The 25309-nt window shown below is 55.3% G+C and overlaps 3 protein-coding genes across 15 annotated transcripts in view; all 3 read left to right on the top strand.

The window, feature by feature from the left end:
• The window catches only part of FAM193B (family with sequence similarity 193 member B), a 31753-nt gene extending 26871 nt beyond the window's left edge, over window positions 1–4882 (top strand). For 11 of the 12 annotated variants that reach the window (XM_063086715.1, XM_063086720.1, XM_063086714.1 and 8 more), the window contains 4 exons: window positions 337–1357; window positions 1507–1582; window positions 2489–2586; window positions 4491–4882. In XM_063086715.1, coding sequence (XP_062942785.1) covers window positions 337–1357; window positions 1507–1582; window positions 2489–2585 — 1194 coding nt within the window. In that variant the 3' untranslated portion in view covers window position 2586; window positions 4491–4882. The remainder of the gene's footprint in view (window positions 1–336; window positions 1358–1506; window positions 1583–2488; window positions 2587–4490) is intronic. The other variant, XM_063086716.1, reaches the window with a different exon arrangement.
• Window positions 4883–7324: 2442 nt separating this feature from the next.
• On the top strand, window positions 7325–12952 carry DDX41 (DEAD-box helicase 41). The gene is made up of 17 exons (XM_063086298.1): window positions 7325–7525; window positions 7607–7717; window positions 8011–8170; window positions 8262–8336; window positions 8465–8525; window positions 8648–8784; window positions 9204–9276; window positions 9409–9562; window positions 9640–9776; window positions 10630–10792; window positions 11021–11152; window positions 11408–11479; window positions 11617–11713; window positions 11853–12002; window positions 12107–12178; window positions 12298–12408; window positions 12586–12952. Exons 1-17 carry the CDS (start codon window positions 7499–7501, stop codon window positions 12720–12722), a joined length of 1869 nt encoding a protein of 622 aa, XP_062942368.1. The 5' UTR covers window positions 7325–7498; the 3' UTR covers window positions 12723–12952.
• A 542-nt stretch (window positions 12953–13494) lies between these two features.
• DOK3 (docking protein 3) lies at window positions 13495–19617 on the top strand. 2 transcript variants are annotated; one of them, XM_063087803.1, is made up of 6 exons: window positions 13495–13512; window positions 14919–15110; window positions 16074–16379; window positions 18236–18335; window positions 18440–18612; window positions 18717–19617. In XM_063087803.1, the coding sequence occupies exons 2-6, from the start codon at window positions 15039–15041 to the stop codon at window positions 19401–19403; spliced, it is 1338 nt and encodes a 445-aa protein (XP_062943873.1). In that variant the 5' UTR covers window positions 13495–13512; window positions 14919–15038; the 3' UTR covers window positions 19404–19617. The 2 variants fall into 2 exon arrangements, with proteins under 2 accessions (XP_062943873.1, XP_062943872.1); XM_063087802.1 differs by lacking the exon at window positions 13495–13512 and adding an exon at window positions 14149–14268.
• The last annotated feature ends 5692 nt before the right edge of the window (window positions 19618–25309 follow it).

The raw sequence follows: 25309 nt of genomic DNA, 5'->3' as shown, positions 1-25309 counted from the left end.
ATAAATTGCTCAAGCTCACATAAACTCAGTCCTAGGAGGCAAGATCCTACCCCTTTGAATCAGCCACCTTAGGCGCTAAGACTGACATTGGGGCTCTGGATGAACAAGCTGAAAACCCTACCCTCTTTGGGTGTAACTGTACCTCCACCCCCAGGACATGTACCTGTCTAATTGCCTTTCATCCCGAGTCCTGCAGGGTGGGTGTGCAGGCAACGATTGTGAGGCTCTGCTTCTGGAAAGTCAGTGGCAAAGCTGGGCCCCAGGCTGATGCGTCAGGTGTCATGTTGTGCCTGGCAGCTGACAGGCCCCTGCTGAAACTGCCTCTTGTATTGGCAGGAAAAGGAGAAGGCCCAGTTGGCAGCAGAAACGCTGAAGCAGGCGAATCGTGTTTCTGGAAGCCGGGAGCCCAGGCCTGCCAGGGAGAGGCTCTTGGAGTGGCCTGACCGGGAACTGGATCGAGTCAACAGCTTCCTAAGCAGCCGTCTGCAGGAGATCAAGAACACCGTCAAGGATTCCATCCGTGCCAGCTTCAGTGTATGTGAGCTCAGCATGGACAGCAATGGCTTCTCTAAACAGGGGGCTGCTGAGCCTGAGCCCCAGAATCTACCCCCCTCAAACCTCAATGGCTCCTCAGAGCAACAGCCTGACATCAACCTTGACTTGTCCCCTTTGACTTTGGTCTCCCCTCAGAACCACACGTTACAAGCTCCAGGCGAGCCAGCCCCACTGTGGGCAGAAATGAGAGGCCCCAACTCACCATGGACAGAGGTGAGGGGCCCCCCTCCTGGTATTATCCCGGAGAATGGGCTAGTGAGGAGACTCAACACTGTGCCCAACCTGTCGCGGGTGATCTGGGTCAAGACACCCAAGCCAGGCAACCCCAGCTCTGAGGAGCCAAGCTCAAAGGAGGTCCCCCGTTGCAAGCAGGAGGTGCCTGAGCCTGTGGCTTCAGGTCGGAAGCCACGGAAAGGCAAGAGACAGGGCAGTCAGGCCAAGAAGAGTGAGGCAAGCCCAGCCCCCCGGCCCCCGGCTAGCCAAGAGGCACCCAGTGCTAAGGGCCAGACTGTTGGCCCCAAGCAGCCAGGCAAGGTCCCAGAGCCTCCCAAAATTGGCAGCTGTGCTGAGGCTGGAGAGGGGAGCTGGAGAAGCCAGCCAGTACCAGTTTGGGCTGGCAGCCCCAAAACTGAGAAGGAAAAGGGCAGCTCCTGGCGAAATTGGCCAGGCGAGGCCAAGGCACGGCCTCTGGAGCAGGAGTCTGTGCAGCCCTCAGGCCCAGCAAGGCCACAGAGCTTGCCCCAGGGCAAGGGCCGCAGCCGCCGCAGCCGCAACAAGCAAGAGAAGTCGGCCGCCTCCTTGGGTGAGTGCACCAGGAACTGTGTGACTGACCCCCAACCCCAGCCATGCCACGGGGTGGAGGGCAGTCCTTGTGTGGGCAACGCTGCCCCCACAGCATGATCCCAGAGGTCTGGCCATGGGCACTGAGCCCTTCTGGCTGTGTCTTCCTAGACGATGTGTTCCTGCCCAAGGACATGGATGGGGTGGAGATGGATGAGACTGACCGCGAGGTGGAGTACTTCAAGAGGTAGGTGGGGGCTGCCTGTTTTCCCACTCACAGGGAACTTCAGGTCGAGACCCATGTTATGCTTGGGCCTCAGAAAGGCCTGCTCCCACAACCCTGGCCCCTTGGGGAGCCTTGCCACTTCCCCAGGCCCTCTCCCACCAGCCTGTCCGCTGGATCTCAGGGAGCTGCTTGGCTGGGTTGAGCATCTGTGAAGGTGCAAGGGACAGGGAGAAAGAGGCATGTGAGACCCCAGGAACCAGGGCTTTTTCCAGCTTTGTTTATTCACCGGCACTTCCTTAGCTCTGTCTGGACTGAGCTCTGGGGACAGAGGCAAACTAAATATATGCTTAGACAGGAGTCTTGACAGCCGTAACATATAGCATTGTGATAGATGCCATGCCATTAGAGGAGCAAGGGCATGATGTGGCTGTTGGGAGGGAAGCTAGAAAGGGGGGCTTCACACCAAAGTGAGGGGTGGGGCAGGCCAAGAGGTCTTCCTGGGAGAGGTGGTAACCAAGCTGAAACCTGGAGAATGAGTTGGTCAGTTTGAAAAGGTGTTTGTCAGTGTGGCCAGTATGTACAAACGTTTGAGGGTAAAAGAAGCAGCATACTTAGGGTACAGAAGCCAGCGCAATACAGTCAGAGTAAGACATGAAGCGAGAAGGGAGCTTGTGTCCTAAGGCAGTCTCGCTCTCTTCTTACATTGTCCCCTGGGCTCATGAGCAGTGGTTACTGGGCCTCATCCAGGAAGCCCCCAAACCAGCAAAGCTTCTATGCCTGTTAGACCCCAGCACCTGGGAGCCAGAGAGGCTGTGCAGAGCCTACCTGGTTTCTTAGTGACCTGGACACAGTGTCTAGAAAAGGCATCCAGCGAGGAAGGGAGGGAAGCTCTGATTGAGCTTCTCCTGTGTCTCCTAAACCCAACAGGTTCTGTTTGGATTCTGCAAAGCAAACTCGTCAGAAGGTTGCTGTGAACTGGACCAACTTTAGCCTCAAGAAAACTACTCCCAGCACAGCTCAGTGAGGTATAGAGACCCCAAGTGGTATATGCACCCCCTCTCCCTGTGCTCTGCCACCTTCTGTGCCCTCACCAGACCGTTCTGCTCTCTAGGGCACAGGGAGTTGGGCTTTAGGCTTGGTAGCCCTGGCCCCTACAACCACACAGCCAGCTCCAGTCTCCAAAGGTCTAGGCCCCATCTCTTCTCCTGTGGCCACTCACCCCTGGGCCTCTGTTCTTCTATCACTCCTCCCTGGGCCAGGCCCTTCTTGAGCCCTCCTGCCCATGCTTCTGAAAGGCCCCTTCCTGGACTGCCATCCCCTGGAGTATCACCACCAGGGCTCTACTTCTCTTACCAGCTGCATCCCAAAGTGCCCAGGCAGCAGTAGGCCCCATGGGGCTGCTCCCACCCCTGATATTATCAGGCCTCAGGGTTGAATCCCACTGGCCTGCCTCCTCAGTGCAGGCTACCAAGGAGCTTCCCAGCTGAAGCAATGTGAGAAGGGGCTGGCCACAAGGGAGGGAGCATTGAGGAGGCAGACGAGCTAGACCAGGGCCTTGCAGGTTATTTAGTCATGGAGGAATTGATAGGGACTCTCCCTAAACAGGACAAGTTCCATGAGCAAACTGAAAGTGACCTGGTCCTGAAAGTGACCTGGCCCCCAGATGACTGCCCTCTCCTCCCAGTCTACACAGGTCCTTTTGTCTGAAGTATTGAGGTATTAGATGGTGATCTGGACTGGGAACAGAAGACTGGAGAAGACATTGAGCTGGGAACCCTGTGCAGAAGAGAAGGGCAGTAGCAGGCAGGCCTTGGTGCTGGGCTTGGGGCCTACTGGCGGTGCACTTCCATATCTCAGCCCTGAGCTGTGTCCCTGGGGTCAGGCCTTTTCTGTCTGATGACCATATAGCTGCCCTCAAGGCACAGTGGGAGGCTGGAGCAGGTGGACTAGACTCATCAACTCCCTCTCCACACCCACCTCCACCCCCCATGGATGTCCACACCTGCCTTCCTCCTCTTTCCAGTGCCAAGGCAGCTCCTCTCTGGGCTGAGGCAGCAGACTTCCTGAACCCCCAGCTCCCCAGAGGCATCCGAGAGAGCCTGAAGCCAGGGTAGCCTTCGGTTCTGGGGCTTCCTGTGGCACACTTGCCCTGCCCTGGAGTAGGAAGACTGTTTTCTTCAGAGTCCCCTCAGCCTTCCTCCCCTCTGAGGGGGCCAAGCTCCCTGATCCTTTGCCAAACCGAGATGTCCAAACCCCCAGGAATGTCTTCCAAGGCCAGGGTGCCTTCCCACTTCTTTCCTCCACCTCCACACGAACCAGGAGTAGCAGGAACTCCAGGCACTTAATCTCTTGTACCTAGTGAGAGAAAAAAGGGTCACATCTCCCACAAGCCCAATTCCACTCTCATCTGGGAAACCAAATCCAGCCATCTTCTCCCACTCCCACCTCTTGACCCTTTCCAATCTTGGCTGGTCTCTTTTCCAAGACAGGAAATCCCACCCCTCCCTTTGACCCTCTCCACCCTCCTCTGAGCAGGATTGGGAACTCCAAGGGCATGGCCCAGGTTATGCACCTGGAGCCTAAGGCAGGAGCGTTAGTGCACAGCTGCCCTCCCCCGGTACCTGCTGATGACAGGAGAACAAATGCCAGAGGCTGGGGTCTTAGCCCTTTCCTGGAAGGATGTGCTACAGCAGGGGTCCTGGGCTCCTCAAGGATTGTTCCCACATTTGACAGGACTCTGTCCACCAACAGGGTCTTAACCATCATCCTCTACTGGAGATGATCCAGGGATCATGTTCAATGTTTTCAGCCCAGGGAACAAAAATAGCACCAGGGGGATCCAGAGTTGGGGTCCCAGAGTTGGCATAGGAAGGTTGAGGCATGGGCCGTTCGTTGCTCACTGTGATCTTGCTCTTTTGTTCTTTCTCAGGCCCTGCCCAGGTTGAACTTCCTTAGGGTGTCCTGAGACCCTGACTGTAGCTGAAGGCCTACGGTTCTCCCTCTGTGTGCCCCACCCACCTGCCCAGACCCTCGCTGCTCCCCACTGTCCCGGACCAACCAAAAGCTGAACGGATGCCGTGCTGTGCTGGGGACCTTCAGGACCGCAGCAGAGCCGCTTCCTGGTGCTACGCAGCCTCCACACTCATAGCCCGGGACTGGGCTGGCCTGTGGGCCGGGGGCTGATGGTACTGCTGGCCCAACACTGCTCTCTTTGTGTTCGTTTTTTTGTTTGTTTGTTTGTTTTTATTTTTTTTCAATTCTTTACTTTTGATACTGTGAAGATCTTTCATGCCGAAAGATAAAGCAACATTTGGACACAGAGTTGTGTATTTTTGATTTGCTGTTCTGAGCAGGGAATAAGGGTGAGGGATGCCCTCAGTCACTTGGGATCTGCCTTAGTCACTAACTTTATTGAGCATGTTTGGCATAGCTTCCACTTAATCCTTGCGGAAATCCTAAGTGGGACTGTTATCCCATTTTACAGATGAGGAAACTAAAGCTAAGGCAGAAACATGACTCAGCTGGACTCAGTCTGGCTGACTAGGGTTGAGCACTGTATGACTCTGGCATGTGTGCCCTTTCCTTCTGGTGGGAGGACTCTGGTATGTGAGCTTGGAGTAGCCTCTTCCCTACGCTGTTTCCCCTTTGCACGATGGGTGAGTTGAAGGGGTTGGACTTGGTGTCTGTGCATCTGGATGTGAGAAAGCCTAAGAAAGGCCCTGAGGCCTTTATGGACTGTGCACCTGCATCCTGGGCCATGGAGGCTCCTCACACAGACTATGTAGTCAGGGAACATGGGGATAAGTTGAGTTTTTTATAAATTAGATCTGATTTTCCAGTGGAAATGGGACGTGTAGGCTAAGGGACTTGAGAGTTAAGAGGATAATGAACCCCTCTGTACAGCCAAGCAAACTACCTCATGCCCCCCAAATGGATCTGGTTTTTGAACTCAGATTTTTTTTTTTTTTTTTCTTTTTTCTGACTGGTAAGGGGATTGCAACCCTTGGCACGGTGTGGTCTGCACCACTCTCAGCCAGTGAGCGCACCGGCCGTCCCTATGTGAGATCCGAACCCGTGGCCTTGGCTACCAGCGCCACACTCCCGAGTGAGCCACGGGGCCGGCCCTGAACTCAGATTTTAATACTCATATAGTGGGTTTGCTAAAAATGTCTCACTCACACTTGTGCCCAAACTCCTTGCCCCCAATGTAGTTTTCTCTACTAAAATCAACTCTTAGCTTGAGCTTATGTGAGGAGTGCCCTGTCTGGAGGCTGTCCCCTCTGGGTTGGGCCCCACCATGGGACTGGTGGTGAGTGCCAGCTTCCTCTTCTAAAGAAGGGAAACCAACAGTATTGACCACAAGCTCACAATTCTTGGGGCCTGGCCTTTCCCAATCCCCAAGGACGTGTGGATGCTTCCTGTGAAACCTTTCTCTGCATACTTATTAGTTGTGTTCCTCTCCCCCTCCTACTCTTGCACTGGGCTCCTGCCCTGCAGTTGAATTGGCACAGCTATCTAAAATTCTGCTTCATCATTCAAAACTACAAGTCTGATCAAGCAGTCCATTTACCTACAGAGAGAGTGAGACTTCTGTGAGAGCAGCATACAGGGTCCTTTGTGCTTGGACCCCTGCCTCCAGCATTCTTGGACCTCAGTCTCCAGTTAGGCCCAGTACCCTTGGGTCTCCTGACTTTTGCTCGCATATTTCCCTCTTCCCAGATTAACCTTCCTTCATGAATTCCTGCTTATCCTTCACATCCCCACTGAGGCCATTTTGCTATCAAAAACATGAGAATCAGTTTGCCCTGCCTTTGTGATACTTCCAAAAGGGGTATTATCTTGTTTATCTTAGATATTTCTCCTTTACCTCAAGAACTATTATCTGTATATATATTTCGGTCTCCTCCCACACCAGGTGTGTCTTGTTCATCCTCCGTCTGCTTCGGCACTGTGCACAATGCCCAGCACATACTCATATTAAACATACGAATGAAGGAAAGAACAGCTCTAACCATGTCATTCCTCTTTAAAAGTCCCCAATGAAGTTGAAATGACTGACTGACAGTCAGGACCACCATGTTCTGGGCCCAATCTCCTTTTCCAGCCTTAACCCTGGCTATCCCCACTTCACACCAGCCACAGTGATCTCTGTGTTCCCTGAGGAATCTTGCACATGGACAGACTTTTAATTTCTGCAGAGCCCTCGAACTTCCCTGGAAGCTCAGATCCAGTGCCGCCTCCTGGAAGCCTCCTCTGATTCTCCAGTTAGTCACTCAGAGCTCTATCAAAACATTTACAGTAATAATCGTTTGCGTTTGTACAGGGCCTCACCATTAAAAACCACTGTCATCAGTATTTTATTTAGCCCTCACCACTCTGAACACAGGTGTTGTTTCACACCGATGGGACACCAGTCAGAGCAGTGCTTTGTTGAGTCATTTATTCCGCAAGCCCCACTCTGCCCCGCGGCCCTATGCAGGGACGGAAACACGGCACTATCCCAGCTTGCCCGGAGCTCCCAGCCACTAGAGGGCGCAGCGTCCGCCGGCGGGGGCGTGCGATGACGTCATGCTCCGGGCGAGGCTGGGCATCAGGCAGGCTGCCCCGTTCGGGATCAGCGTTCTCCACTCGGGGTGTCTTCCTCTCCCACCGCGCTTGGTTTGCACCTCTAGCGCATGCTCCAAATCCTCTAGTGTCCCACAATGCCTTGCCTGACTCTTTCGTCGTCAGCCCTGGCAACAGCCGCGCAGCCAGCCACCCACAGAAAGCATGGACGCCGCGCCCCACGACAGCAGCTGAGGAGCACATTTGTCCCTCGGCGCGATCCGGCGCTCCGAGGTCGTCGCTAGGCGCCGACGTCCGCTTCTTCACATCCGATTGGGTCGCACTTTACTTGAGGCGGGGGTTGGGCCGTGGCGCGCATGCGTGCGGCGAAGGATGGAGGAGTCGGAGCCGGAACGGAAGGTGGCAGCGAGGCTGGGGTCCGCGCGGGCTGGGGCGGGAGTAAAGGCGGGGGGTCCGGGCCTGACTCGTGTGTATCTGCAGCGGGCTCGCGCCGACGAGACGACGGCAGGAGGAAGCCGTTCCGAGGCCGAGGATGAGGACGACGAGGACTATGTGCCCTATGTGCCGTTGCGACAGCGCCGGCAACTACTGGTGAGGGGCTGGGGTCGGAGGAGGAATGGGGTTGTGGCCACCGGGTCGCAGTGGGATGAGGGTGGCCCCGGCCTGCGGGAGGAGGGGGGCGATCTGAGGAGTGAATGTCAGTACACGGGAGCGTGGTCTCCAGTCAGACGAGGGATTGGCGACCTGATCTGAGGGATAGGGCAGCTCTGTGCTTTGGGGCGCAGGACCGTCTTCCAAAAGCCAGCATCCTGATGCAGGCCGCTTGGGCCCGATGCCCCACTCTGTCTTGGGCTTGACTCTGAGGGTCACTGGTGGAACCTCAGCTCCAGAAGCTGCTGCAGCGGAGACGCAAGGGAGCTGCGGAGGAGGAGCAGCAGGACAGCGGCAGCGAGCCCCGGGTAGATGAAGACGACATCCCGCTGGGCCCTCAGTCCAACGTCAGCCTCCTGGATCAGCACCAACACCTCAAGGAGAAGGCCGAGGGTGAGCTGAGCAGCACCGCCTGGGAGGGTGGGGAGACGCTAAGCCTGGCCCACTGTGTTGGTGTCTCTTTGACGTCTTCTTCTTTTCTCAGCCCGCAAGGAGTCTGCCAAGGAGAAGCAGCTGAAGGAAGAAGAGAAAATCCTGGAGAGTGTGGCTGAGGGACGAGGTATGGTTGTAGCCAGGGCAGTGAGGAGGTGGACTGAACCTCCTCCCGCCATGTCAGGCATGTCATATCTCAAGGAGTCTGGCCTCTCAGAAGCAGGAGCTAGCCCTGAGCCATGTCTCTCTCCTTAGCCTTGATGTCAGTGAAGGAGATGGCCAAGGGCATCACATATGACGACCCAATCAAAACCAGGTATGTCTTTCCAGTCTGTGCAATTGCTCCTTACTTAGAATGACATGTGGCTGAGATTAGCAGGGACACCTCAAGGCTAGCTGTGCCCAGAGCTTCTCTTGATCCCTACTACCCACCCACAGTTGGACACCACCTCGATATGTCCTGAGCATGTCTGAAGAGCGGCACGAGCGAGTACGGAAGAAGTACCACATTCTGGTGGAGGGAGATGGTATCCCGCCACCCATCAAAAGCTTCAAGGAAATGAAGTTTCCTGCAGGTACCTGGGAACTAGGAGAGACACCACACTTACATAAGCAAACACCTATGAGGTTGTGTCCCCCACTAGGCTCAGCGGCGTCAGCACTGGGTCCGGCCAGTGGGAATGGAGGGATTTAAGGAGGGATCTCGTTAGGCTCCTTTTTCAGCTGCCCCAGCTGTACGTGTTCACTATATTCTGTCATCAAGGAGCTTCAGTGAAAAAGTGATTCTCAGCTTAGACAGACCTGGGTGCAAATCCTGGCTCCACCTATCCCACAGGCCTTGGACACGTCTCTCTCTTTTTATACCCCCTGCTCTCTCTCTCAGCCTCAGTTTCATCCTTTGTAAATTTTGAGGCTAGTGGCAATTTTGCAGGTTTGGGGGCTCTGATAAAGTACTTGTGAAACGTGAGAATGATGCCTGTGTTGTTTTCCTTAGCCATCCTGAGAGGCCTGAAGAAGAAAGGCATCCACCACCCAACACCCATTCAGATCCAGGGCATCCCCACCATGTGAGTGTGGACGGTGGGCCTGGGGTCTCTGAGGAGGGCTGTGACAGGGAGGACCAATGGCTAAGTGTCCAGTTGGTGAAGCACTCCCTGTCTTCTGCTGAACCTGACCCTCAGGCTGTCTTCTCCTAACAGTCTGTCCGGCCGTGACATGATAGGCATCGCTTTCACGGGTTCAGGCAAGACGTTGGTTTTCACGTTGCCTGTCATCATGTTCTGCCTGGAACAAGAGAAGAGATTACCTTTCTCCAAGCGTGAGGGGCCCTATGGACTCATCATCTGCCCCTCGGTAAAATGGGCTAGCCTAGAGGACGGGGCAGAGATTGGGGCCACCTTCTGGTGCCAACCTTGTCCCTGTGCCTACAGCGGGAGCTAGCTCGGCAGACCCATGGCATCCTGGAGTATTACTGCCACCTGCTGCAGGAGGACAGCTCTCCACTCCTGCGCTGTGCTCTCTGCATTGGGGGCATGTCCGTCAAAGAGCAGATGGAGACTATCCGACAGTGAGTACTGGTACCCCCTATCCCATGGGCCTCCCCAAAGCTCCTAGAGAAGCTAAAGGATCCTTTAGTTTCGTCATTCCACAGACCCTCGCAGAAGCCTAAGGTGGGCCCAGCCCTCAGGAATTTCCCAGTCTAGTGGGAATGTTGGTGGGTGGGGCAGAGGGATGTGGTCAGGTACTGTGGGAGTGCAGCACATGGAATGGGCCACCCTGCTGGAGCATCAGCGATGTAGGAGGTCAGAGACATCTTTGTAGGGAAGGTGATGTTTGAATTTTGAAGATGAGTAGTCCAGGTACAGAGGTGGAGGGCCCAGGATGTCCAGGAAGGTCAGAGACATTCAGTATAATTAGTCAAGGAGGCTGAGGTGCTGGGGCAGGGCTGGATCCTAGTGGCACCTGTGCCCTTTCAACACAGTGCAGTCCACTACAGATATGCCAGATGCCCTGGACCAGGCCCTGCAGACAGGCCAGACCCCATCCCTGTTTCTGAGGCATTCTCAGTGTCAGGGAAGATGCAGGCACAAGAGATGAAGTCAGCATACCAGGAAAAGGAGCCCATCGAAGCCTACAAAGGGGCCACAGGAGCACAAAGGGAAACCTCTCTGGAGATTCAGGACAGCCCTTCTGCGTGAGAGCAGTGACCCAGGAGGAGAGGAAGGGTGTGTCAGGCCAAGTGGTGGCTGGAAGGCTTAGGCTCTTCCAGGAAAGGACATGTGCTTTTAGTGCAGGGTGGTGTGAGTAATGAGGAGGGGAGAAAAGACAGGAAGGAGGTCAGAGAGCAGAACAGAGGCAGAGGGTGGCCTCTAGGTAGGTGATAAGCAGGTGGCCCCAGCTTGAGTCTCCTCCATCCCCAGTGGTGTGCACATGATGGTGGCCACCCCTGGGCGCCTCATGGATCTGCTGCAGAAGAAGATGGTCAGCCTAGACATCTGTCGCTACCTGGCCCTAGATGAGGCTGACCGCATGATTGACATGGGCTTCGAGGGCGACATCCGCACCATCTTCTCCTACTTCAAGGTGCCCGCCTCCTGCCTGGCCAGGGCACTCCTGCACCACCCTGTCCCCATGCACAGTACATTTAACTGTGGAGGACCCTAAGCCCCTGCACTGCCTGACCCTCTGCTCCTACTTCAGGGAGGCTGCGTCCCAGTTGCTTCGCTTCCCCAGACTGCATCCTCCATATGCCCTCAGCCCAGCCCCACCTATCTCTGCATGCCCTCAGTCCCAGCCCACACCCTTCCTCAGGGCCAGCGGCAGACTCTACTCTTCAGTGCTACCATGCCAAAGAAGATTCAGAACTTTGCCAAGAGTGCTCTGGTAAAGCCTGTCACCATCAACGTGGGGCGCGCCGGGGCCGCCAGCCTGGATGTCATCCAGGTGGGTAGGCACTCCCTATGGACCAAGTCTCTCACCTGTGAGGGCTGGATCTGGCAGGGCTCCCTTGAAGTTGATTGGAGCAGAGGGTTCACCTTGTGGGCGATGGGGGTTTCATTCAAAGCCCCTGGCCCTTAGTCAGGGCCATTCTTAGGCCCTGCTGGCAGAAGGCTCTCAGCCCAGATTAGGGGCCCAGCCTATGTGGCACGGTCATGGCTGATGAGCCTAACCTCAGCTGACCTGGCCCCTGTGTGGCAGGAAGTGGAATATGTGAAGGAAGAGGCCAAGATGGTATACCTGCTTGAGTGCCTGCAGAAGACACCCCCACCCGTGAGTGCTGCCAGGCCAGGCTGGTACCAGGGTCCCCGGGATGAGGGAGAGGGTGGTAGGGACAGCGTGCTGGGGGAAGGTTTGGGGATGCCCAGGCAGAGTCAGCCCCCCTGACTCAAGTTGGCTTTCCCGGACAGGTCCTCATCTTTGCAGAGAAGAAGGCAGACGTCGACGCCATCCACGAATATCTGCTGCTCAAGGGGGTTGAGGCTGTGGCCATCCATGGGGGCAAAGGTCAGGGTGGTGCATGCATTGGCATGGACCCTGCTTCCATGGCAGTCCTTCACCTCCTCCCTTGCCCTGCCTGGCCAGCCTGCTGCTACTCCCTAAACTCCTACTGTAGCTTTAACAGCTCTTTCCTGACCATCCCCAGACCAGGAGGAAAGGACCAAGGCCATTGAGGCATTCCGGGAAGGCAAGAAGGATGTCCTAGTGGCCACAGATGTAGCCTCCAAGGGCCTGGACTTCCCTGCCATCCAACATGTCATCAATTACGACATGCCCGAGGAGATCGAGAACTATGGTTGGAGCCTGGGGGGCCATGGGTATGGGCTAGGTGGGGGAAGGGCCAGGCAGGGCCCCTATCCCTTTGGCAGTGAGCCAGAGGCTCTGTCCCTCCCCCTGCAGTGCACCGGATCGGCCGCACTGGGCGTTCAGGAAACACAGGCATTGCCACCACCTTCATCAACAAAGCCTGTGGTGAGTCTTTTGCCAGAGCCACCTCAGCTGTTCCCTGGGTCCTCCACTCGTGGCCACCAACTTCTGGCTGCAGGACCCAGGGTGGGGCCTGATGATTCTTCACTACCCCGCACCCCTAGACGAATCAGTGCTAATGGACCTCAAAGCCCTGTTGCTGGAAGCCAAGCAGAAGGTGCCACCTGTGCTGCAAGTGCTGCACTGTGGGGACGAGTCCATGCTGGACATCAGAGGTGACTGTGGAAGGCACAAGTCCCCAGAGTGGGGTAGGGGGGCAGGGGAGGCAAGAAGGCGGGACAAGTCCACGCTGTCTGCACATCAGTGGACTGGGAGGACCTAATGGGGCCCAAGGTCCAAGCCATGGATCCTGGCCCTCCGACCTTTCTGACCCCCACCCCCCATTCCCCTAGGAGAGCGTGGCTGTGCCTTCTGTGGGGGCCTGGGTCATCGGATCACCAACTGCCCCAAACTTGAGGCTATGCAGACCAAGCAGGTCAGCAACATCGGCCGTAAGGATTACCTGGCACACAGCTCCATGGACTTTTGAGCCTTCTGTCTTCCCTCCTTCTCTCCAAGAGGCCTCAGTGCCCGGGACTCCAGCCACCATACACATACACACCAGCCCCCTGGACAAGAAGCCGGCATCCTCGGCCCAGCTGGCCTGGGCTGGACCAGGCTGGGCCTGGCTACCTGTTCCCTTTGCCCCCCAGAATTACTATTTTTGCTCCCCTTCACCTCAGCTACCATTAAAGCACAAGCCTCTCTATCTCAGCCCCAGCCCTGCCTCTGTGTTTTGCCTGTGCTGATCCCTGAGTCCTGGGCAGGCCTCAACCTCTGACCTCCAGAAACCCTCTGAGGCAAGTCATTGGCATCTCCTGTCACCACTGCCAGCACCCAGCCTGCTGGCACTTGGCTGTGGAAGGAGCTGCCTCGCTGGTGCCCCTCTCTGGGGACTCAGGTGTCTCTTCTGGGCTGCCTGGATTTATGACTCAAGGAAGGACCACATTGGTGGGCAAGGGGAAATGGTGGGGTTCTTTGGTTTCCCTGGCTGGTTGTCATAACCCCCAGCCTTCTTCTTCCTGTCAGTTATATGAAGCTCTAGGGGCTTCTCCTGGGGCCCCTTGGGAGGCAACTTCCTCCCCAGGCTCCTTGCCCACTGCCTGCCTGCACGGGCTCTTGGTAGGAAACTCTCAGCTCCGTTCACTGAGGCGGTGGCAGATGCCACAGGGACTGCTGCTCAGGCCAGAGGCGCCACTGATCTCACTCTGTGCCCTGCTCATTGGTGGGCCACGAGGACCCAGACAATTCAGGTGGACACCTGCCTGGGAAGCTCACAGGTTAGTGGGAGAGAGAGACTCAAATGTGAATAAACATGTAAGGCAGTCACAGGACTGCTGGCAGTTGAACAAGAGTTTCAGCATCTGGCAAGAGGTGGGCAAAGGAATGGCACTGGCAGTGGCTGTGGGTCACCCAGTTCCTCTGTGCCAAGCACTTGCTGTGTAAGGCCACATGCTTACCCCAGGGGGACAGCAGTTGCTCAAGCCATGTTTGTTGCTTAGTGTGTGGCCTTGGGCAAGTTACTTAATTTCTCTCAGCTTTGATTTCCTCATTGTTGAGATGGCGATGAGAACAGAGAGGACGTGGTGTCTGAGGCTGGTGGAACTCATAGCTGCCCAGGCCAGAGCAGGCACAGAGCCAAGTGCCAGGAGGCCCTTAGAAAACACGTCCTGGTCACATATGTGATCCCTAAATGACGTTCCTCAGCCTGGTTACACGTTCTCTCCCAGGATGAATGAATGACATGAGGCTGTTCCCAGAATTCAGATCCACACACAAAGCCCTATATTGGCCTCCAGCAAGACCAGGCAAAAAAAAGTAGGTGCCCAGCAGGAAGCAGAGCTTTAAAAGAGCATGTAACCTCTGTGGAGGGCTCACTTGGGGCCTGCCACCCATGCTTACAGATCTGAGGTCGTGTGGACGGGGTGCCTGGCGCGGTGTGTGTACTGCAAGTGCCTTCGTGCTTTCACATGGTGTGGAGTGGTCAGGGAAGGCCTCTAGAGGAAGAGGCGGCCCACCGCCCCAGCAGCGCAGTGGTGAGGGCCCTGTAGGGGTGGGTGGTTCTTTGGGGAAATGAGGTTGGGGAGGTGGAGGCCAGAACACACAAGCCCCGGAGTTCTGGGCTGAGGAGCTCAGGCTAGACCCAAGGAAGAGGAGAAATGCTTGGTTGGGGTAGGTGGAGAGAGCTAGGATGGGCCCAGGTGGGGCAGTGGTCAAGGGGGAGACGCCATCAATGGGCAGGAGCTGTGAGGATGGAGAGGATGAAGTGAACATTAGAAATATTTGGGGGAGAAAGAAAAGCAGAGTGGGACTGGGGAGGCTGTCTCAGGCGGGCTTAATGGTACAAACCAAGACTCAGAGCAGGAAAGCCAGGAGTTTGCCAGAGGAGGCTCCTGGGTGGGGGCAGGGCTGTGGAGTGCCAGGTCCCAGGGTGCACAGCTGCCCAGGGCAGGACAGGGAGGAGTCGGAGCTCATGACTCAGGGGAGCCAGCCTGTGGTCAGCTGCTCACACCCAGCTGACCCAGGTGCAGGCATGGGACATTTGCCCTCAGGTGGTCGCAGCCTCCCACCAGGCAGGTGTAGGCACCTTGTCAGCAGCACCCCAAGGAAGAAATATGTGCTGCTTCCCAACCCTGTAATTGAAGACAGGACTCCCTAACTGAAGACCGGGCTCCCCTCCCCCCAGCTCTGCAGCTGCCTCTCGGGACAGAGGGAGGGGAAGTGGCCAGAAGGGGAAGTGTGAGGAGTTCCCGTCCAGCCTGTCACCAGTCTCAGGTCTTCGGAGCAGCAGCCCTGTGGCCCAGCCATGGCCATGGAGCCTCTGGAGACCCCCATCAAGGATGGCATCCTCTATCAGCAGCACATCAAGTTTGGCAAGGTGGGAACTCCTGGCTGCCAGGCAGCTGCCCAGGACCAATGATGGGCAGAGAAAGCAGCCTCTGCCCAGCCTCAGATAGCCTAGCACATCTAGGAGAATTGGGAAGGGAGGCAGGGTGGGGGATCCAACCTAGGTATGGGGGAGCGGGATGGAGCCCAGTTCTTGGCCTGGGAGGGTCGCAGCCACATAGGCCTTTGCCAGACTCTGCCCTGCTTAGTGATGGGGAAGCCTAGAGTGAGGAAGGGTCTAGGAATCAAAAGCTCCGAGCAGGGCACCAGGGCCATCTGACCCATCTAATATGGCATGACGGCCCCTAGAGAGGGCCAGGGGCTGAGCTAGAGGAGACCGTAGAGGTGGAGCCCCGCCCTGCAGAAGAGGACCTGGGCCCCAGCTCTGTCATGGGACCAGAGGAGGTGGGGACTTCACCTCTCCTCAGCAGCAGGCCCTGAACCCCTGCAGCTGCTGCCCAGGCAGATAAACGGTCTGTTTCCTTTTCTTGAAGCTATTTGCATGTTTCCTTCCTTGCCAGTATGAGGCTGAGGCCTCCTTCCCACCCCAGCCCTTGGCTGGTGACCCAAGTGTCCTTTTCTGGGAGGGTGGCAGAGGGGAACCAACATAACAGTGTCAGGTAGTCTGCGCCTGCCACTAGATACGTATAGATGTGATCCATTAGAAGTCCCAACCTCATGTTCTGATGGCCTTTTGAGAGATGAGAACACTGGTGCCACTGGAAAGGGTGGGGTGGGATTTGAACCCATGGCTGACCAGCACCAAGCAGTCTCTTCCCTCTGCCCGGCCTGGCCCTGCCGAGGCCACCATCCCTGGCTCCCAGAGAAGTAGGAGGAGGCAGAGCCCAGCCTGAGAGGCCTAGCATGTTTGCTGAGCAGCTTGTGCTGATCTGAGCAGCAGGGAGAATCTGCCACCTGAGGGTCTCCTTCCCCTCACCTGCTCCTACCCCCACAGAAGTCCTGGCGGAAGGTGTGGGCTCTGCTGTATGCGGGAGGCCCATCAGGCGTGGCACGGCTGGAGAGCTGGGAGGTCCGGGATGGAGGTCAGGGGCCAGTGGGTGACAGATCCACAGGGCCTGGCCGACGGGGTGAGCGGCGAGTTATCCGCCTGGCTGACTGTGTGTCCGTGCTGCCGGCCGACGGTGAGAGCTGCCCCCGGGACACTGATGCCTTCCTGCTCACCACCACCGAGCGAAGCCACCTGCTGGCTGCGCAGTACCGCCAGGCATGGATGGGCCCCATCTGCCAGCTGGCCTTCCCGGTGAGCATGGGGCAGGCAGGTGGGCGGGCAGGGCAGTCTGGGCAGTCCAGAGGCTGGGGTGAGGGGTGACCACCTCCCTGCCACTTGTGTCTCCATGCTTGCTCACACTCTGTCACTCGGCAAGGATTGCCAAACACCTGAAAGGCTAGAAAACAGTCCAGAAACCCATATGACAAATCTCAGATGGCCATAGGTACTGTAGAGAAAAGGAAATGCTGGGGTCAAACAAGAGTAAATGAGGTAACATTAAGCAGGATGGTCAAGGAAGGCCTCTTTGAGGATGGGACAGTGGGCCTGAGTCCTGATGACAAAGAAGAGCTGACGAGGCCAAGGTGTGAGGAAAGAGTGTCTCAGACACTGAGATCTGAGGAGTGTCCTGAACAGCGGGAGCATCATGGGCAAAGGCCCTGAGGCAGGAAAAAGTGTAGTGTGTTCAGGGGGCAGAAGGAAGGCTGGTGTGGCTAGAGGGTGAGGAACAGGAAGGAGCGTGGAAGGAGGTGAAGTTGCAGAGTTTGGTGGGAGCCAGCTGAAACCGTCTCAGGCCAGGTGTGGGCTTTGGGATTTTATTTTGAGTGAGAGGAGAAGACTTTGGAGGGTTTAAGCCAGACATTGACAGTTGTCAAGCCTCACAGGATCTGTGATGGACCGAAAGGAAATGAGTCTCGTGGTTCCTCAGAAAGTTCAACATAGAATTACCATGTGACCCCACAATTCCACTCCTAGGTATGTATCCAAGAGAACTGAAGCAGGTATTCAAACAAAACTTCTACACGAGTGTTTATAGCAGTATTATTCACAATAGCGAAAAGGTGGAAACAACCCAAATGGCCATCAACTGATGAATGGGTAAAGAGAATATGTGAGTTGGCCAGTTAGCTCACTTGGTTAGCGCATGGTGCTGATATACACCAAGGTCAAGGGTTCGGATCCCCATGCTGGCCAGCCGCAAAACAAAAAACGAAAATTGTGGTATATTCATACAATGAAATATTATTGAGCCATAAAAAGGCACGAAGTACTGATACTTGCTACAACATGGATGAACTTTGAAATGTTATATTGAGTGAAAGAAGCCAGACACAAAAAGCCACATATGGGGGTACTTCAAAAGGTTCATGGAAAAATGAAATTAAAAGATAGTAGGAATCTTTCCATGAACTTCTTGCCTATTGCTTTTAGTACTTTCTTTGATGATGATGATTTTTTTCCATGAACTTTTTGAAGAGCTCTCATATTGTATGATTCCATTTATAAGAAATGTACAGAATAGGCAAATCCATAGAGACAGAAAGGAGATTAGGGAAGGGAGAAATGGGGAGTGACTGCTAATGGTTTCCATTTGGGGTGATAAAAAGGTTCTGGAACTAAGTAGTGGTGATGACTGCACAACCTTGTGAATACGCTAAAATCGAATTGTATACTTTAAAAAAGATAAAATAGTAAATTTTATGCTGTGTATTTTGTCACATTTTTTAAAATAAAAAAAAAAGGAACAGGAGCAAGGAGACTAGCGAGGAAGCTGTTGCATTTAACCCAGGCCCTGCTACTGTGGGCCCCGCCAGTCGTGGCAGAGGTGCTGAGAGTCAGGGTTGAGGTGTGGGGAGAGTTCAGGGGCTCTTTTGTGCCCGTGGCTTATAGACCTCAAACACCCTCAAACATGGCACCTCTTCCCTGGCCCAGCACCCTCAAAGGGGATCCAGGTGGGTATCGCTACCCATCTTGCAGGTGGGGAAACAGGCTCAGAGAGCGGCCTGGGGCATGCAGTATGTCAGGGGCAGAACTGGGACTGACCCAAGGGGAGGGAGGGGGAAGAAGAGTGGGTGGACTCTAACCTCTGACTTGAGCCCATTCCTCAGGGCACAGGGGGGTTTTCCTCGGGATCAGGGGAGGCTGAGTCTCCCAAGAGGGGCCTCGTCCCCATGGAGGAAAACTCCATCTACTCCTCCTGGCAGGAAGGTGAGTCTGGGGAGGCACAGGGGCAGCCTCAGCGCCACCACACCCAGGGCTGGGTTCTGTGGGGGATCCATGGGGGCCACCCTCACGGCCCTCCCTGCCTGCAGTGGGTGAGTTTCCAGTGGTGGTGCAGAGGACAGAGGCTGCCACCCGCTGCCAGCTGAAAGGGCCCTACCTCCTGGTGCTGGGCCAAGACGCCATCCAGCTGAGGGAGGCTTCCATCCCCCAGACCCTCTACATCTGGCCCTACCGCTTCCTGCGCAAGTTTGGCTCAGACAAGGTGAGGTGCTGGGAGGCCACCCCACCTGCGGGTCCCTACAGGGAAGGGTGGTGGGTGGCCGGTGCCCTCAGCTGCTGATCCCTGCCTGTGTTGCCTGTACCCAGGGTGTGTTCTCCTTTGAGGCTGGCCGCCGCTGCGACACGGGCGAGGGACTCTTTGCCTTCAGCAGCCCCCGTGCCCCTGACCTGTGCAGAGCTGTGGCCGCTGCCATCTCCCGCCAGCGGGAGCAGCTGCCAGAGCGGGCCGGACCCCGGCCCTGCCCGCTGCCGCGGGCCACCTCTCTGCCCTCCCTGGAACCCCCCGGAGAGCTGCGGGAGGTGCCACCAGGGCCCGAGCTGTCCACCCCCAGGAGGGCACGTGTGGCTGAGCCTGGGCCACAGAGCCTGCCACCGCTGCTGAGCCCCATGCCCGATGAGCCAGCATCCAGGCTCTATGCCTCGGTGTGCAAGGGGGCCAGTGGGCCCCGGACCGCTGCCGAGCACCTCTATGAGAACTTGTGCATGCTGGAGGCCAGCCCCGTGCTGACCGATGGAGGCCCTGAGGCCCGGGAGGGCCCTGGCGGCCACAGCCCCTTGGCCAGCCCCATCTACCACAACAATGAGGACCTGAGCTGGCCCGGCTCATCCCAGGACAGCCGCCTGGAGGCCCAGTACCGGCGGCTGCTAGAGCTGGAGCTGGATGAGGCCGGGAGCACTGACCGTCCCCGCGCTCAGACAGCCTTCAAGGCCAAGCTGGTGACACTGCTAAGTCGCGAGCGGAGAAAAGGCACTGCCCCCTGTGAACGGCCCTGAACAGCCGTGAGGAGTAGTAGCAGAAGAGAGAGAGGTTCCCTTTCTGGGACAGGAGGGTGGGTCAGCAGGGAAACAGTGGGCACCTGCAGACACATCCCCAAGTCCCCTAGGGCCTGCAGGGACAGGCAGGTGGCCTGGGGAGGACTCCACCCCGTCCTTCCTGCCCCAGTGTACAGTGTAGATTTGCTGATAATAAAGACCTTCTGCTCCAGCTCTCCCTTGGTTCTGCCTTGTGGCACACAGTCCGCATCTTGTCACTTCAGCTACTGGCAGAGGTGCTCACAGGAACACAGACCCACACTCACATTCATTGTCACAAACACCAGTGCCCTGTGCTGGGCTCCAGGGACACAAATGACCTGGGCATGACCTCTGCCACCAGTGGGCTCAAATCCTCCCAAGCAGACAAAGGGGATGCAGATAGTTATGGCTCTGTGTGGTCCTGTGCAGCAGAAATGACACCAACAGTCAGGTGGAGGGAGATGTGAGGCTTGCTGATGGGAGAGGTGCCCTCTGAATTGAGCTGGAAGGGCAGGCAAGGCTCCACCAGGTGGGCAGCGAGCCCTGCTCTCCAGGATAAGGATGGACACAGGGGTGCCCCAAGGGGCTCTGGGGCTCTGCGATGAGCTGGGTCTCATCCTTAGGGGAGGGACACAGTCAGAGTCAGGAGGGAGCAATGTGGAGGCCGAATTTGAGGGAGCCAAACTGGAGACCAGGAAGCCTGAGCTGGGGAGGAGGTAATAGGGGATGGGAGGATGGGATGAGGGGCAAATGGAAGGAAGCTGAAAGATATGCACACCCAAAATACTGTTCCTAGCTAGAACTCAAACATTGGCAGATACTGCTGGGAACCTTGAGCCTCAGTTTCCTCAGCTATAAAACAGGATAACGATGAAATTACGTATTAGTCATATGCCTTCATTAGAGTTATACTGCATGTCTACTCCGTGCCAGGTGCTGGGGGACACGGCATATTCAGGACAGCCTCAATCCTGCTCTCGGGGAGCCAACATTCCAGAGGTAGATAAGCAAGTTCCTTGAAGACTTTAGTGCCTGCTTTCTTTCCCCTCATCTCCTCATGATCCTCTTGTCACCATTTTTGAAGCCATCCATGCACACAAGTATCATGCCTCCAAGGATCTGGCCTGTTGGTCCCTTGACCTCAGTGCCACCTCAGCCGCCCACATCCTCAGAACATCCTGAGCCTTGCCTTCATGAGAGTGATGCCATTTTCACAATCTTATTCCCAAGCATCCTCGAGCCACCTCCTCTCCTTCCAGCTCACTTCCACTAGCATGGCCAGTCCTGCTCTTCTATAGCCACATCGGCCTGTGGCGTCTTCGAGGCCCTTGTCCACTGTTCCATCCTTGTCCCACTTGGATTCTGTGCTCTATCCGTGGAGTCACTCCCTTGTCTCTCTCCTTCTGTCTTATTTTTCTGGCAAAGTCCCCACTTTCCAGTGAATCCAACTCTCTTCCAAGCCTGCACCCTGGCAGCTACCCACAGCCAGAAAAATTCATGTAAGCAGGCTGACTGTGTCCTATTTAACAATATGATTGCAAACCTCAAACAGAGAGCTCTCCACACTGCCCAGAGAGCCTGTGTCCTGGAGTGGCAGCTTCTCTCCTCCCCAAGATCTTCAGCCCTTCTCTCCATTGCCGCCCACTAACCTGGCAGACATACTAGGAAAACAGCAGTCAACAGAAGTGAACATCTTCAACCTCCCTCCACCGCATCTACAAATGTGCCAGTATCTGCAGCCATCCTCTCCCTCCAGCCCCTACCACGGAATAAGTGCCTATCCCCAGCATGTGCTCTGATCCCACCACCTCTCACCTCCTCAGAGATTGACAAACTGAGTTGTCTCCTCTCTCTCCTGGACCCATTCATTCTATCATCATCATCATCATCATCATTTCCAGCTACCCACAAACATGATCTAATTTCACATCTTAAAAGAAACCTTCTTTGACCTCATATGCCCCTTTAGCCACTCCTCATTTCTCTGTTCCTCTTCACAGCGAAACTCCTCAAAAGAGTTGTTGATTACTCTCATTTCTACTTTCTCTCCTCCCAGTCTCCCCTTCATTCTCAGAGTCCATTACATGCCTCTTGTCAGAGTCACCAACCTCCTTGTTCTCAAAACAAAAGCAATCTGGACTCCCTCAACTTCTCAGCAGCATTCAACTTCATGAAACACTGTCTTTACTTGGTTTTCCTCCCACCTCACAGATCTCTCCTTTCCAGCCTCTTTTGCTGTCTTCTCTGGTGGAGTTCTTCCCAGGGTTCTAGCCTCAGATACAGTGTAGCTCAAACCTGGCTACACACAGAATCACCTGGAAGTCTTCTTTAAATGTTCATGCCTGGGTCTGCACCCAGGGGCTCTGCTTTCATCAGTCTGGGTAGGTGGGGCCTGATCATCAGTGTTTGTTTTTTCAGTTTCCCAGGTGATTGTGGTATGCATCCAAGGTTGAGAATCCCTGGCCTATACATAAGCCAGTCAGTCTCCAGGTTTCAAAGCCCATCTAAGTGCTGATGACTCCCACAGTTGTATCTTCAGTGCATGCCTCTCCCCTGAGCTCCAGATTTAAGAGTCCAACTGCACGCTAGACATTAGGATGTCTAAAAATATCTCCAAATTTAATGTGTGAAGGGAGGTTGGGGGAAAGGGGGCTCCCTGTGGTGCTGTTCCAGGGTGTGTGTGGCCACAGAAGGCAAGGTCTAAAAGGATGGGGAGACAGATTTTGGCCTTACTTATGCAATCACTTCCTGATGGGTAAAGTCTTAGAGCAAGCTGAGGCCAAGAGGCTCCCAGTCAGGGTGGTGGCTGCAGAGACCCCTTCCCTCCTCTGCATAGTGGCAACCCCAAGCCCAGCTCTGCCACCTCAGCAAATCCCAAGACACACTGGAGGTTACCCAGAGAGTCAGGGTCATGGCCAGAACTGGAACCCAGAATTCTGGGTACCTGGTCTGGTGTCCTTTCCTCCATTACAAATCTAAGCTTCTTTATTTCATAGCTATTTCTGGGATGTTCCAACAAGATTGTGGAAGAGAAAGTCCTTGGAAACCTCCAAGACTCCAGGGACCTCGCCAAGAAGCTGCACGAGTCCAGCCACCAGGGGGCGCTGTGTCCCAGTCCGGGTCCTGTTCCCACCCAGGGGCTGCCTGTGCTATAAACCCCTCCACCCAGGTCGAGCCCTGCATCTGCCCAAGGAATGGGACCCTCAGGTCCTCTATGCTGGAGAACTGCCAGGACCCCCAGGCTGTCACTTCTTCCTTTGCTCATTTGCTGTTTCACTTTCTCAATCCTTCCTTCCTTCCTTCATCTGTTCATTCACATCCATTGTGTGCAGGCACTGGGGAAATGTTGGTGGACAAAACACACAAGCCCCTGCTCTGATGGGACTGACATTCTAGTAGGGACAAAGGATGATAAAGAAATAAACGATATAATGTCATATTGGAAAGTGCTATGGAGAAAAATAAAGCAGGTAAAGGCCTAGTTTGCAATGCAGATGAGGCATTGGGGGATTGCTGTTTTGGACAGGTCGATCAGGGAAGGAGGCACCATCTGAGCAGAGACATGAGCAAAGTCAGAGAACCTTTTGCTGAGATATCTGCAGGAAACTGTCTCAAGCAAAGGGGACAGCAAGTGGAAACGCCCCGAGGCAGGAATATGCTTGGCACATTGGAAGAAGGGTGAGAAGGCAGAGTGGCTGAAGTGGAGTGAGCATGTGGTGGGAGGCTGACCCAGTTAATTAGTGTTGTGTAGGTCTTAAGGACTTTAGTTTTATTTTAAGTGCAATACGAGCCTACTGGAATATTAAAAACTGAGAGTGATATGGTGTGATTTCTACTTTTAAAATATCACTTCGGTGTCTGCATAAAGAAGACTCTGGAGAGGGAAAGGGTGAAAGCAGAGAGACTTGTTAGGAGGCTGTTACAGGTGTTCAGGCACAAGACGACAGTAGCCGGGACAATGGCAACAGCAGTGCTGAGACGTAAAACATTTTGAAGGTGGAATTTGCAGAGTCTGGGGGATGACAGAGAAGAGAAAGGAAAAATAGGGCCGGCCCGTGGCTCACTCGGGAGAGTACGGTGCTGATAACACCAAGGCCCCGGGTTCGGATCCCATATACGGATGGCCGGTTCGCTCACTGGCTGAGCGTGGTGCTCACAACACCAAGTCAAGGGTTAAGATCCCCTTACCGGTCATCTTTTAAAAAAAAAAGAAAGAAAGAAAGGAAAAATAACTTCATAGTTTCTGCTGAACCGGTTGGATGAATGGTGGTGCCATTGACTGAGTTGAGGGAGTTAGGCAGGTGGGAAAATCACATGTTTGAGGACTGCCTGGTTAGCGCAGTTGGTTAGAGGACAGCCTGGTACCACCAAGGTCAAGGGTTCAGTTCCCCTTACCGGCTAGCCACCAAAAAAAAAAGAGAAAATCAGAAGTTTGAATTGGGACATGATAGTTTGAGTTATCTAGTAGGCATCTAGACAGGCTATCTGGAGTTCTTGGGGAGAGGTCAGGGCCGGCCATATAACTTTTAGCATATAGGTGTTACTGAACGCCATGGTACAGCATGGGGTCTTAGGGAGAGTGTGGAGAAAGGAGAGATCAGTAGTCAGGAGGTGGATAAAGAGCCACCAAAAGAGGTGGAAGAGGAAAGGCCAGTGAGTTAAGAGGAAGCCCTGAAGCCAGGGGAAAAGGGAGTTTCCAGGAAGAGGGAGTGATCAACCCGGAACAGTGCTGTCCTAGACGGGGTAGGATGAAAGCTGAGAACCACCACTGATTTGATGACCTGGAGGTCATTGGACATCTTGAGAAGAGAGATCTCAGGGGACTGGTGTGGACAAAGCCAGACAAGTGGGTTCAAGAGAGAACTGGAGGAAAACTAGTGGAGGCGGGATAGATAGACAACTCCTTGGAGGAATTTTACTCTCAAGGGGAGTAGAATAAAAGGGCGGTAGCTGAAGAGGGATGTAGGATCAAAAGGTGCCGTCTTTAATGAGAACTCTTACAGCAATTTGTGTAGTGAGGGGGAATGATGCAGAAGAGTGAGGAATGCGAGGACGGCGGAGAGAACGGCAGTAACCATGTCCTAGAAGGAGCTGAGGGACGCGACCACCAAGCAAGTGGAGGGTGGACAACTGTTCACTCACCGGAACACTCGCTATGCTCAATTTTCCGCCTGCCACAGCTGCCCGGGCTGAGCCCTGGGGCAAAGAGGGGCCAAAGCACAGCCCGCTGTGGAGTGAGGTGGAACAGGACGCAGCCCATCCCGACAGTGTGTCGTGGGCGCTAGACAGGGGTCACAGGGCTGCTGGCTGCTGACTCTGCCCAGGGTCAGGGGGAGTGAGGGCAGGCCCACAGGTCAGGCTCAGGGCAAGGCCAAGAGCCTCTTCCAGCTCTGTCCGCTCTTGCCATTTTTTTCCGCCTTCTGCAAACCTATCATGCTCTCCTGTCGACCCCCTCACCCTCGCCAGTCCCTCCAATTTATAAATTCTAGAGTCGCCAATGGCCGCGCGTACAACACCGACCCTCTCGGCGGCCTAGTGTGGCGTGCATTATTGTCTCATTTTCCAAAGAGGAAACTAAAATTCCGCGACGACTAACATCCCGGTCTGTCTGGTTTCAAACGCCGCTTTCCTTTCACTCCGCCAGCAGGAGGCGTCAGGGTCTGGGCGAGCCTCGGGCAAGGCAGCCTCTCCCGGACTGGGCTTCCCACAGCTCACGCCCCGCCCTGGCCCCGCCCACTCAAGCCGACCAGGGCGGGTAGAGCCTCCGAGCTCGAAGACAAACGGGACTTCGTGATTGGGCGGGGCTTCCCGCCGGCGGAGAGGCCGTCGTGGGCGTGTCTGTGGGGCGTGGTCTCTAAAACCCCGCCCCTTCCCGTGGGCTCAAA

This window comes from Cynocephalus volans, chromosome 2 (assembly GCF_027409185.1).
Source record: "Cynocephalus volans isolate mCynVol1 chromosome 2, mCynVol1.pri, whole genome shotgun sequence".
Lineage (NCBI taxonomy): Eukaryota > Metazoa > Chordata > Mammalia > Dermoptera > Cynocephalidae > Cynocephalus > Cynocephalus volans.
The sequence above is the reverse complement of the archived record's forward strand: the minus strand, read 5'-3'. Positions and strand labels throughout refer to the sequence as shown.